The 13,881-nt window shown below is 42.6% G+C and overlaps 1 protein-coding gene across 3 annotated transcripts in view; it reads left to right on the top strand.

Moving 5' to 3' along the window:
• acap3b (ArfGAP with coiled-coil, ankyrin repeat and PH domains 3b) overlaps positions 1-13,881 on the top strand; it is a 105,265-nt gene that overhangs the window by 33,968 nt on the left and 57,416 nt on the right. For all 3 annotated transcript variants that reach the window (XM_056236654.1, XM_056236655.1, XM_056236656.1), the window contains exon 2: positions 13,619-13,676. In XM_056236654.1, coding sequence (XP_056092629.1) covers positions 13,619-13,676 — 58 coding nt within the window. The remainder of the gene's footprint in view (positions 1-13,618; positions 13,677-13,881) is intronic.

Below are 13,881 nucleotides of genomic sequence, written 5' to 3'. Positions count from 1 at the left end.
AAATAGAAAGTTCAAAAGAACAGCATATCTTATATATATATATAAAAAAAGATATGTCTTTACTGTCTTTTTTGATCAAGTTAATGTGCCTTTGCTAAATAAAAGTATTAATTTCTTCTGAGAAGAATCACAGAATTTAATCACAGAAATAAATTACATTTTAAAATATATTACAACAGAAACCAGTTCATTTAAATTGTAATAATATTTCACAATAATACTGTTTTTACTGTATTTCTGATCAAATAAATGCAGCCTTGGTGAGATTAAGAGACGACTTTCAAAATCATTAAAAATCCTTAATGATTTCAGACTTTTGACCAGTACTGTGTGTGTGTGTGTGTGTGTGTGTGTGTGTGTGTGTGTGTGTGTGTGTGCGCGTGCGTGCGTGTGCGTGCATGTAGACACCACTAATATAAACAAATAATTGTACGGTTGCCTACAGGACTAGTGTTACACTTTTCAAGTAAATCAATCTGCATATTATATTGGAATAAAATAAAATATTTTTAAAAAACATGACTTTAACTTCAAAAAAAGTAAGATGGGTTAATTCTTGGGTGATTTCATGTTGTCTTTAAAATGTTGTGCTGATTTGAACCCGTCTGCACATTGATCAGTGTTACAATGTTATGAATGCTTGTTTGTTATATATTTGTCTTTAGATCATAGTTTCCCGAGGCTGAAAGATATGTTGTGTGTTGAGATTGTCCAGTGCTCTTTTGATGAGGAAACCTCCAGGCCTCTGCGTCTCACCTCAGGGCTGATCTGAAATGTCAGGCTGGGAGTTATGAGCATAGATTCATGTGATGCAGACACACATGCGCGCACATATCCATGCCTGCGCGCGCGGGGCTAAGAATAGCTTCTAGATGGATGGGAGGCTGCGCGGCCGAGCTTAAGATGAGACACACGTGAGACCCTCCCCCGTCGGCACCATCACATCAGTGTCCACTCACTCGAGTGAACGGGACAATCTGACACCCTAGATAGTGCTTAAGTCAACAGACACATGCATGCAAACACAGCTGTAGTCTAGGCATCCATCTATCCCTCATCTCAGTGAAGTTAGTGTCTCTGTGATCTAGTGGATTCGACATTAAGAATAGATAAGGATTCAGGACACGCACGTAGGCCTGTGAAACGGTGAAAGCAAAATACATTATTTTTTATGTTTTATTTTGCAAATCGTATATATTATTTTAAAAAACCTATGTAATAGGCTCATATTGTTTAAAAAATATTCTATGAAGTAAATAGTTCATAAAAAACAAATGTAATTTCTACCTGAATAAGTAAATTCAGGCAAGAATTTAAAGTACATTCTGTATTAGGACTCAATTTAAGCTTGTAGGAATTAGTGTAAATATCAGCATTATAAAATTAAGTAAAACCTACTTAACTTTCTGTTCAACTATTCTTTATTCAACTATTCATTTCCTTCTCTGTGGGCATCAGAACGCAGGCTCACTATTGGCCGACGCTGGTCATGTGTGTGGTGTGTGTGACGTGCAACCCACTCGAGGCCCACAGAGAAGGAAATCTCTGCATTAATTTTATAATGCTGATATTTACATTTTTAGTCGTTATTTTTGTGTGTTTTTTTGCGCACAAAAAGTATTCTCGTCGCTTGATAAACTTAAGGTTGAGCCGCTGTCGTCACTCGGACTATTTTAACGATGTCTTTACTAACTTTTCTGGGCCGGCAAGTTTCAATAACATAGAAGCCTATGGAGGAGTGATCCAGCTCTCAGATTTAATCAAAAATATCTTCATTTGTGTTCCGAAGATGAACGAAAGTCTTACGGTGTTGAACAACATGAGGGAGAGTCATTACTGACAGAGTTTACATTTTCGGGTGAACTATCCCTTTAATTCCATATGTGAAATTTACTTTAAAAAATCTGCATGCAAAAACTTACGTTTTACTTATTGTTTTTTTCAGTGAATTTCAGTGATATGAAAATGAATTATTCATTATTCATTAATAATCAATGTTATATAATGAATGATTTAAATATAATATAAAGTAACATAATATAATATGAAACATAATTTAATGCAGTCTGATTAAACCCACAAGCCTTCATTTCTTTGAATGCTTAAATTTATCCTATTTGAATGGTAAAATGTGATCGAAATTTAAACTGCACAGTTATTGCGGTTATATCTCAAATAATTGCGATTAGAACAAATAACCACAGTCAGATGATTAATCAATAATCGAGACAGGCCTATACACACCCTGTATTATATGCCGAGCGTCACGTGACCAAGCCGGAAAACAGATCACTTCGCTTCCGATTCAGGTCTTTTGTATGTGCTTCATGAATTTTTTTGCGGTTTTACTCAAGATAACTTAAAAGGAGCACGCAAAAATGAGCATAACCAATGTCCCTCGCATGTGCAGATTGATATTTAAAGGTTTTTTAATTTTTCTTCTTCACACTAACGTTTAGATATTTAAATAGCATAAAACACCAATAACAAAGTGAACTTAGTAGGTTAGCTGATTACCTTAAAAATCCATAGATATCGTAGTTAGTTCTTACGGCCGTTAACACTTTCTCTGACAAGCGGATGCAATGAGACCTGTTTTCCGGTTTGGTCACGTGACGCTCGGCATAAAGCCTATTATATCCATCTCTGTTTCCAAGTTATAGTGCACTTGCATTATTTGAAGGACGTAATAAATTAAATCAGTGTCATTTACAATATTATCACATTTTTGTTTAATCTTGACTACCTCTTATCATCATCAGTATAATTCAAATTGTATATTTGGACAGTCGTGCAATTTGCTTGTGGATGTGACGTCATAACCATGACACTGTTCACGCTCTGTGCTTTTCTTTCATGTGAATGGTCTGTGTGGAGGGGGCTTTGCAAGAACAATGTGACTAAAAAGCTAAGAAAGAAAAAAATTCCGTGACATCTCGCTGTTAGCACATTTATTCCAGTGGTTGATGATGAGCCACAGCTACCATGGTGTTTTTGACAGTCAGTGCCTAAACTCGCTGGAAAAGCCCACATACTGGGGAACCTGAAGGACCAGCAGCTGTTTTGTAGATGCTCAGGATCGAGGATCCTCCTAACAATAGATCCCGGGAATGTGGCATCCTCACAGCTCATCACAGTTGACATGCCGTCCAGTCATCGTGTGTCTGGTTACAAGCTAAGGCTGAACAACAAAGCGTGACCTCTCTCGCCCCTAGGATGAAAACAAGGATGTTCCTGCATTACAAATGCACATTGGGATTGTTTTGACGAGTTATTGCACAATCGTGTAGCAGTGATGAGTCCAAGAGATGGTCCACACCTTCTTTAAGAGCTGTTCTGGACTGAAGTTTGGCTCTGTTGTCCCGATCGCTCCCTCTCCCCTGAGAGAAACGTCAGATCTCTGCGTCTCGCCTCTTATAAGGTCCTCTGTCAGAGCGATGATCGATTAGAGTGTCCAAGATAAAGAAAATGAATTGTTTGTGAAAATCTAGTTGAAAATGTGTAAAACAAGTTCTTAGGGGAAAAAATGAAGGATGGTTCCATATGGCTTTGTTAAACTTTTATACCATTAAAAAAAAAAAAAATTGCTAAACTCTGCTAAACCCCGTCAGCGTTGTTTTTAAAAGTTGACAGCCACCGCCATCATTTTTTTTATCATTCTCACAAATGTTTCATGGCCACCAGAATATTTTGTTGTATGAATATCTGAACATGCAATGTATCAAAAGAAAGAACAAAGCCTCTGCTTTTTTTATCAACACTTTATCAACACAAAAAAAGCAACATTTTGAACAAAAAGCTAAGAATTTTTTTCACATTTTTCGTAGACTACATCCGAAATGATGATCAAAACACAGATGGAGTAGATCGAGTCCATGAACACCCCTGAAGCTTCACAGTCCTGTACCTCGTCCTGGGGCGATGTTTCATTCTGTAACATTGGGCAGTTTTGATTTATTTGCTGTTTAATATTGATGATCGCATTATTTTACATGTGCGTAAGCAATGCTTCTGTTGCTTGTATCTGCTTCTTCGCTTGTGTTTTGATCCAGAGATTCTTTCAGGAGAGGTGTAATAGCGCCCCCTACCGTGTAACAGCAAAAACGTGGATTGCAAGAAAATTCGGAAAATGGCGGTAAAGCGTTAAAGGGTAACTAAACCCCAAAACAACTTTTTTTAGTAAATGATCTGTAAGACTTGGGCTTTATTAATGCTGTTCTTTGATTCAAGTAATTTTTTTGACATTTGGGTATAAAGTGTTTTAATTCTACAATATATGGTGTAAAAACGTCTGAGTGCTGCCCTCTTCAGGTTGAACTGTGGCTACTGCAGTTGAACTTTCCTATTGGAAGTTGTGGTGCCCTGTGACGTAAGAGGGCACCAGCTTACATACCCCCCCCCCCCCCCCCCCCTTTATAAAATGGTATAATTTCCTTAAACCTTGAATACATGTGAATCTTAATCATAATTTACATCAGTATCATTGTTTTAATGTTGTTAATTGTTCGTAATTGTCATGGATCACTGAAAGATAGTCAAGGATTCAGATGCGAGTGAACAAGTATTTATTTGTCAAAAGAGAAGACAAGAGACTCAATTCGACAGGTAGCATCCACAAGGATCGTACTGAACGAATAGGTTACAGTTCTCATATAGACAAACTCAGAATGGAGGTGATCGATGATCCTCGGCAGACTCAGGGAATGAAGTGGCAGAATCCTCAGGTGAACACAGAACACGCTCGGGCAGACTAGGCAACGCAGGGACTCAGCGGGCGGAATGCAGATCCAACGTGGAGAAGATCCTATGGAAGCGTCGAAGAAGCAGGACAGGAACAGGGGAACAGGCTCAGACCCAGGAGAACCTCCACAACCATCTGACAGAGACAAGACGAGTGAGCAAACAATATATAGGACATCCTCATTCAGAACAGCTGGCGCTGATCGGCTCATCAGTGGAACGAGCCAGCTGACGAGCCACGCCCATTCACACAGCACGCACACACATAGCGAGAGAGAGTCCATGAATCCATGAACCGTGACAGTACCCCTCCTCCTAGGAACGCCGCCTGGCGTTCCCAGACACCCTTACCTGTCGATTGTAATCATCGATAAGGGAGTGATCCAGAATGTCTCTGGCAGGAACCCAACTTCTCTCCTCCGGACCGTAACCTTCCCAGTCCACCAAGTACTGGAACCCGCGTCCCCTCCGTCTCGAGTCCAGAATACGGTTAACCGAAAAAGTAGGCTCCCCATCTACGAGTCGCGGCGGGGGGGGAACCGGAGCAGGCGGATTAAGATGTGACCGAAAAACGGGTTTAATTTTGGAGACATGAAACGCGGGATGAATTCTCTTGTACGCTAGAGGCAATTTGAGGCGGACTGTCACCGGACTAATAATCTTGGTGATAGTGAACGGGCCAATGAATTTAGGAGCTAATTTATTTGAGACGGAACGGAGAGGAATATTCTTCGTAGAAAGCCACACTCTTTGACCAGCGACGTATACGGGTGGCCTCGACCGGTGGCGATCGGCCTTAGCCTTGGTGCGCGCCCCCACTTGGAGCAGAGTCTCACGGGCTCTGGTCCATGTGCGGTGACACCTCTGGACGAACGCGTGAGCGGAGGGGACCGCGACTTCGGATTCCAGACTGGGAAAAATTGGTGGCTGGTAACCTAAACTACATTCAAACGGAGATAGGCCCGTGGATGACACTGGTAATGTATTGTGGGCGTACTCCACCATAGAGATATGTTGGCTCCAAGAGGAAGGATTCCTGGCGGCCAAACAACGCAATACTCTTTCCAAATCCTGGTTGGCTCTCTCGGTCTGGCCATTGCTCTGGGGGTGAAACCCTGAGGACAGACTAACGGTCGCTCCCAGTGATTTACAAAACTCTCGCCAAAATTTGGACACAAATTGGGGTCCTCTGTCAGAAACCACGTCAATCGGAAGGCCATGTAAGCGAAAGACGTGATCTACAACAATCACCGCTGTCTCCTTGGCTGAGGGTAGTTTGGGCAAGGGAATAAAATGAGCCGCCTTCGAGAATCGGTCCACCACGGTCAAAACTACCGTGTACCCTTGAGAGGGTGGGAGGGCGGTGATAAAATCTAGCGCGATGTGGGACCAGGGTCTCGAAGGGACAGGCAGCGGTTGGAGTAACCCATCTGGGGGTCGATTGGAAGTCTTACCAGTGGCACATACCGAGCAAGCCAAAACAAAACTGTGAATGTCGCGTGCCATAAGTGGCCACCAGAATCGTTGCTTGACCAAAAAACTGGTGCGATTAACTCCTGGATGGCAAGCTACGTTGGAACAATGCCCCCACTTAATGACGTCTGACCGTAATCCCTCCGGCACAAATAAACGATTCGGTGGGCAGCCGGGCGGAGGCGTTACCCCTTCTAAGGCCGTCTTGACCTTCGATTCGACCTCCCATGTGAGTGTGGAGACAAATAGGGTCTCGGGTAAAATGCACTCGGGAGTAGACGGGCGTTCGGAACGGTCAAAAATACGCGATAAAGAATCGGGTTTGATGTTTTTGGAACCCGGGCAGTACGAGAGAGAAAAATCAAAACGTCCGAAAAAAAGTGCCCACCGAGCCTGCCTGGAGTTCAGTCTTTTGGCGGTTCTGATATATTCCAGGTTCTTGTGATCGGTCCAGACAATAAAAGGTACCCCCGACCCTTCCAACCAATGACGCCATTCCTCCAACGCTAACTTTACTGCCAACAACTCTCTGTTACCAATGTCATAGTTACGTTCGGCAGGCGATAAACGACGAGACAAAAACGCGCAGGGATGCATCTTGTCATCCGTGAGAGAACGCTGGGAAAGAACTGCTCCTACCCCCACCTCTGATGCGTCGACCTCCACCACGAACTGACGTGAAGAATCAGGGGCTATCAAGATGGGAGCTGAAACAAAGCAGCCTTTCAGTTTGGCAAACACAGCCTCAGCTGTGTCTGACCACCTGAACGCAGTTCGGGGGGAGGTCAAGGCAGTCAACGGCGCGGCTAGTTGGCTGAAATTGCGAATAAACCGCCGATAGAAATTGGCGAACCCCAGAAACCTCTGTAGGGCCTTACGGGAATCTGGACTTGGCCACTCCACCACAGCCTTAACCTTCTCAAGATCCATGCGTACTCCCTCAGACGAAATGATGTACCCTAGGAAAGGAACAGACTGTGCATGAAAAGCGCATTTCTCCGCCTTGACAAAAAGCCCATTCTCTAGCAACCTCTGGAGCACTCGTCTGACGTGTTGAACGTGCTCCTGGAGAGACGAAGAAAAAATCAATATGTCATCCAGGTAAACATATATGAACTGATCTACCATGTCTCTCAACACATCATTGACGAGTGCCTGGAAGACTGCAGGGGAGTTGGAAAGCCCGAACGGCATAACCAAGTATTCAAAGTGCCCCCTGGGGGTGTTAAACGCGGTCTTCCACTCATCCCCCTTCCTGATGCGAACCAAATGATATGCATTACGTAAATCCAATTTTGTGAAGATAGATGCTCCCTGCAACCTCTCGAAAGCTGAAGACATCAACGGCAAAGGATAAGTATTCTTAACCGTGATGTTGTTCAACCCCCGGTAATCAATACAAGGTCGCAGAGATCCATCCTTCTTCCCCACAAAAAAGAATCCCGCCCCCGCTGGAGAAGAGGAAGGGCGGATGAACCTGGTGGCTAGAGAATCAGAAATATATTTCTCCATAGCCTCCCTTTCTGGAGCAGAAAGTGAATATAACTTGCCCTTGGGCGGAGACGTACCTGGCAGTAACTCTATGGCACAGTCATAGGGACGATGAGGAGGAAGAGAAGCAGCCCGAGACTTACTGAACACCTCCTTCAGGTCGCGGTACTCCGGTGGCACGTTAGACAGATTCACCGACTCCTCCTGCAACACAGAACGAGAAACAGACGGGACGGCAGACAAAAGACATGAGGCATAACAATCATTACTCCACGCGGAAACAGAGTTTTGGCCCCACTCTATCCGAGGTCCGTGCTGAACCAACCACGGGTGACCCAGGACAATAGGAGCGTGAGGTGACTGAGTGAGGTAGAGTGAAGTCTTTTCAGTGTGGTTTCCCGAGGTAATGAGTGTAATAAGTCCGGTGGAGTGAGTGATACCCGGGAGTTCTTGCCCATTGAGTGCGTTGATAGTGATCGTTCTCTCTAACGTAGTGATGGGGAGGCGAAGCTTGCGTGCCAGTGAAAAGTCCATAAGGTTTCCCTCTGCTCCCGAATCCACCAGCGCTTGACAGCTGAAGGAGTGTTCCGCCCACTGGAGTCTAACCGGGAGGAGAGTGGCGCTCGAGGGTCCAGTCATGGAGAGCCCGCCCGACAGTAGCCGCCGTCCTACCGCCGGGCTTGGCCTTTTAAAGGACAGGTGTTGACGAAATGGCCGGCCTCCCCGCAGTAAAGACATAAACCCCTCGAGCGACGGTGTTCTCTCTCCTCCCGGGAAAGCCGAGCTCGACCTACCTGCATGGGCTCAGGATCGTTCAGGGGACTGACCGCGCTCAAGCTCCGGGCACTGGAACTCGTGGTGAATTCGGCCGCAGGCATCCGGTATGGTCGGCTCTCCTGCTGTTGAAGGCGAGCATCGACTCGTAATGCTAACTCGATTAGTCCATCCAGTGTCTTGGGCAGCTCCAGGGTATAAATCTCCCTCTGAACGCGGTCAGCCAGCCCATGCAGGAACATGTCCCACTGCGCCTCCTCGTTCCACTTGCACTCGGCCGCCAATGTCCGGAACTCTATGGAATAGTCAGAGACTGACAGTTGGTTCTGGCGAAGGTCAGCGAGTTGGCGGGCAGCCTCGCGTCCAGCGACGGCGCGGTCAAACACTCGTGTCATCTCTAGCTCGAGTGCCTGGAACGAGGAGCAGCACTGATGTCTGTTCTGCCACACCGCTGTTCCCCACTGAGCCGCGCGGCCAGAAAGTAGTGTCATCACCAGGGCTACCTTCGACTCCTCAGACGCAAATGTCATTGGCTGAAGTGAGAAAAAAATAGAGCACTTAGTCAGGAACGTTCTGCACAGATTGGGCTCGCCCGAATACCTCTCAGGTGCTGGGATGCGCGGTTCTGGTGCGAGGGCACGCGGCTCTGGTTGCTGGAAAATCCCTTGGGGAACAGGCGGGGGCGGTGCCGGCGCAGTGGGAACTCTCAGGCGTTGAATTTGAGAGGTGAGCTCGGACACCTGCGTTACCAAAGCCTGTATCGCCCGTCCCGAAGCTCCGATCTGCTCGTCCTGGCGATCCATCCGGGCGTGGCTTCCGGCGAACATCTGTTCGATCCCGGGGTCACTCGCTGAATCCATGAGATGGTGGTCAGATGGTTCTGTCATGGATCACTGAAAGATAGTCAAGGATTCAGATGCGAGTGAACAAGTATTTATTTGTCAAAAGAGAAGACAAGAGACTCAATTCGACAGGTAGCATCCACAAGGATCGTACTGAACGAATAGGTTACAGTTCTCATATAGACAAACTCAGAATGGAGGTGATCGATGATCCTCGGCAGACTCAGGGAATGAAGTGGCAGAATCCTCAGGTGAACACAGAACACGCTCGGGCAGACTAGGCAACGCAGGGACTCAGCGGGCGGAATGCAGATCCAACGTGGAGAAGATCCTATGGAAGCGTCGAAGAAGCAGGACAGGAACAGGGGAACAGGCTCAGACCCAGGAGAACCTCCACAACCATCTGACAGAGACAAGACGAGTGAGCAAACAATATATAGGACATCCTCATTCAGAACAGCTGGCGCTGATCGGCTCATCAGTGGAACGAGCCAGCTGACGAGCCACGCCCATTCACACAGCACGCACACACATAGCGAGAGAGAGTCCATGAATCCATGAACCGTGACAGTAATTCGCACCAAATGTCACGTGTTGTATTGGTATAAAGCTCACGAAGATGAATAAATCAGTCTTTAATCCAAACTCACTCACTAAACCGACTTCACAACACTTCAGTGTAGACGTAGACAGGACATATGAACTCAGGAACACAGGGAGAATGTATACAAGACCAAACGAGGACCTAATGAGTTAATATATATAGTAAATATATAGTTAATAGTTCAACTTAATATAATATTTATTCATTTTGTTTCAGTTTTTAGTTATTTAATTTTATAAAATGTTATTTTATGTGTTTTATTTCAAGTAACAAAAGTGTTTTATTTTGATTGTATTTAAAAATATTAAAAATAAAGATCCTGCTTCTGTCATTGACCCCAATTCTCTCCTCAGTAGAAACAAAACATTTGCATTGTGTCACAGTTGTCAGTCCATTCCAGGACTGGTCTCAACCAGTTAGAGCTGACCTTTCCTGTTTAAAGTCTTTAGTTTAAAATAACTTAAAACTGGTCAACACTCTGTCCCAGAAGGCTAATGACTGCATCCGAGATGACGGTGTGTGTGTGCGTGGTATTGATTGCTCATAACCCTATAACAATATGTCTTGTTAGGACCCCCAACACAAGCAGAGCAGATGTCCCCCACTGCGACCTCTGTATCCCACTTAGCGGTTGCCATGACAACTGACCTTTATGTCTCTGGTCCTTCATTTTTTTAAGTGTTTGTTCAGCGTGTGGGTGTGTTTTTGTCTAATGGTTGTGTGGTCCCTGGAAGCCGGGCTGCATTAGGGACAGAAACTGTCCTGTGGCCAGAGATGGCATAAACGGTTAGAGGCTGGCATCACGTTTTTTCCAAGGTGTACAAAGTGACAATATCTTCCAAAGCAGAAGATAATCAAAATACCCAGAAGAGGCATATCCAGACAAATGGGTGTTTTTGTTTAGTTTTTGTTCAGGCTGTTATATGTAATGAAGCAATAAACCGTGACTTGCTTTACTATGATTTGTATGGTAGAAAGTGGTGGAAAGTTAAGCGGCTGATAAGTGTCACAGATGTTCAAATTATTCACCATTTGTGTTTTGTTTTTTTCTACTCTCTGGTTGGTGGAATTTTCCGTACAGCATCATGGATAATGTAGTTTTTTTTAAACCACGAATTCTGCTGTTAAAGGGTAACTAAACCCCTAGCTTCAGTAAAGTTAGCTTCGGTAAAGTTAGCTTCAGTAAAGTTAGCTTCAGTAAAGTTAGCATCAGTAAAGTTAGCATCAGTAAAGTTAGCTTCAGTAAAGTTAGCATCAGTAAAGTTAGCTTCAGTAAAGTTAGCTTCAGTAAAGTTAGCTTCAGTAAAGTTAGCATCAGTAAAGTTAGCTTCAGTAAAGTTAGCTTCAGTAAAGTTAGCTTCAGTAAAGTTAGCTTCAGTAAAGTTAGCATCAGTAAAGTTAGCTTCAGTAAAGTTAGCTTCAGTAAAGTTAGCTTCAGTAAAGTTAGCTTCATTCATTGAGAGGAAATGTGTGCCTTCTGGGTTTGTAGTCTTCGTAATTACGTATTTCCGCAGTCTTATACCTCAACAGTTTTACATCAAACTGCGACTTTCTTGACTTTAAAATGTATCTTTTAAATTGACAAACATCATGTGTGTAATTCAGGCCACAATTCAAACGAGATCAAAATATTTGTTGTCTCTCGCCATTGACTACCATACAATATTTTTCCGAAATAAGGTCCCATGGTGGTCGACCGGAAGGGGAGGGGCTTAGGCTCTCTATTGTAGGGACATGGCCTTTTATATTTTCACGCCCCTAAACATGACGACGTGTAACAAAACGAACTGTGATTGGTTGCTTTACATGTCAGTCTGGGCGGTCCTTGGCCAATGAAAGCTGACCTTCTGAGAGCTGGTTACGGTAGAATAAGCTCGATCAAATCAAAATTTGTTGTTATGCAAAAGTAGAATAGTAAAGCAAAGTTTTGTTTATACTTCCTCAAAGATCCTACATTTTTAGATTAAAATATACTTAAAATATGTTTGTTTTTTGTGTGTTTTTGATGACAAGTTTTAGCAGTGGTTAAATAGATTTTTCCTAATAAATGGGTGAAATTTATTACAAAAAAGCACTGCAGTACAGTGCCTGTAATACCATGATGCTTTGATATATATACCATAGTCTAGAACGATTATCAGGTGGGATGTCACGGATATATGTGCAAGGTTGCATGCAGAGCCACACATATGTTTCATGCTTGGACTCCTCTCGGCCCTGCTTGAGTTGCTGATGTGATAAATCTAAGTAACAGAGCATGCTGTGTGTGAGGATGAGCTGCGGAGGGACTCTCATGAAAACCTCAACAGTGTTTCTTCAAATATTCACCAACTGAGCTGAGCTGACTAAGAGCAATAGCTTTTAGCTGCAATCTAAACTGGATTAGGATGCTTTTAGTGAGCATGCGATTAGATATATGTCTTCATGCATTTATGAAATTAATGTTCATAAAGTTGTAACCTAATCCCAGAGCATTCTCGCTGCAGTGTGAAGACGTGAATTGATAAGTCTTTCTATTGTCAGTCTGTATTGAGAAGAAATAGGGGATCAACTGTAGGTCATTGAAGTCAAAGGGGCAACAGCAGAATAATGTGCAGTCAGACAGTTTATTTAGCTATATATTGGGTGGCAAAAAGTAAAAACTGTCCTGGTATCATGAGCAAAAAATATTTCTTTAAAAATGTATTTAATTTTTAATTTTAATTTAATTTTAAAAAATGTCTTGGCATCATCTTTTAATGTAACATTTTTCTTTTTTTTTTTATTACATTATTGCAAGGTTAGTTCTAGTTCAGGTTGTAAAATGTCATGTGTGACTCAAAAACTATGGATTAATAGAGTTGTATTGTAATGCCAATATTGGAATAGTAAAGCACAACTTACTGAAATGTAAATGTATACATCAAAATAGTTATGTGGTGTGAATATCCTATTGTTTTTTCACACGCTCCTCACAGATCCTCCTTTTTAAGACTAGAATATACACATTTATGTTTTTGAGTTTGACTTTTGATAGTGGTTAGAAAAATTTATGAAATTCACTGCAAACTACAGCTGCGAGATTCATGATTCTCCTACAATTCTTAACAGACAATTAAATAAAATAACTTAAATTACTAGAGGTTCTGACAAAATATTAATTGCTGCAGCCTATTTTAAAAAAAAATAATTAGAATTAATATTTTAAAAAATTGGTTTGAATGAATGTTTTATTGACTGACTCATAAATATTTGTTTCATTACTGGATGAATCAGCGTTTTTGAACTAATCTTTTGAATGAATGATTTAATGACAAATATATTTGAACAGTCACAACGATGTAATCGATACAATCGTTATTTGAAGCGCAAAGTTACTTTCAAAAGGTGATTTGCTCCATTTTGATCAATACCGTAGACATCAGTGTTTATATCCAAACTATAAACTTTTATCCCGGGTGGGTGTCTGAATCGAGATCGCAATCTTTTAACGATTAATCAAAACAATTCAACAAAACTACTGCAAACAATTTCTTTGAAAAAACAACAACTTTTAAATAAGGTCTTTTTATGACATGCTAGTTAGTTCAGGTTGTAAAAATGTCAGCGTGAATCCCCCCCAAACTTTTTGTCTGTCCTTTGATATCACCAATCAGAAACGACTGTGATAAGTCTATCATCTAATGAATAATGTGTTTTTCTTGTGTCTTTGCAGGGCGAATATCGATGAAGTTGAGACCGATGTTGTGGAAATAGAAGCCAAGCTAGATAAGGTATGCAATCTTTTTGAAATAACTTGGTGTGAAAACGAAATGGAAGAACAAATGTCAGATGATACATGGCATGAATCAATCCAAAGAATACATTCATCCTCTGTTAGTCTCAGGCATGCGGTTATCCAGTTCAAAATTGGTCTAAGGATAGATTGGGAAAGAAATCAAGATCAATCACCAGCAACTCTGTTCCATATGTTCTGGT

This window comes from Rhinichthys klamathensis, unplaced genomic scaffold (assembly GCF_029890125.1).
Source record: "Rhinichthys klamathensis goyatoka isolate OS25496 unplaced genomic scaffold, OSU_Roscu_1.1 h1tg000461l_1, whole genome shotgun sequence".
Lineage (NCBI taxonomy): Eukaryota > Metazoa > Chordata > Actinopteri > Cypriniformes > Leuciscidae > Rhinichthys > Rhinichthys klamathensis.
The sequence above is the reverse complement of the archived record's forward strand: the minus strand, read 5'-3'. Positions and strand labels throughout refer to the sequence as shown.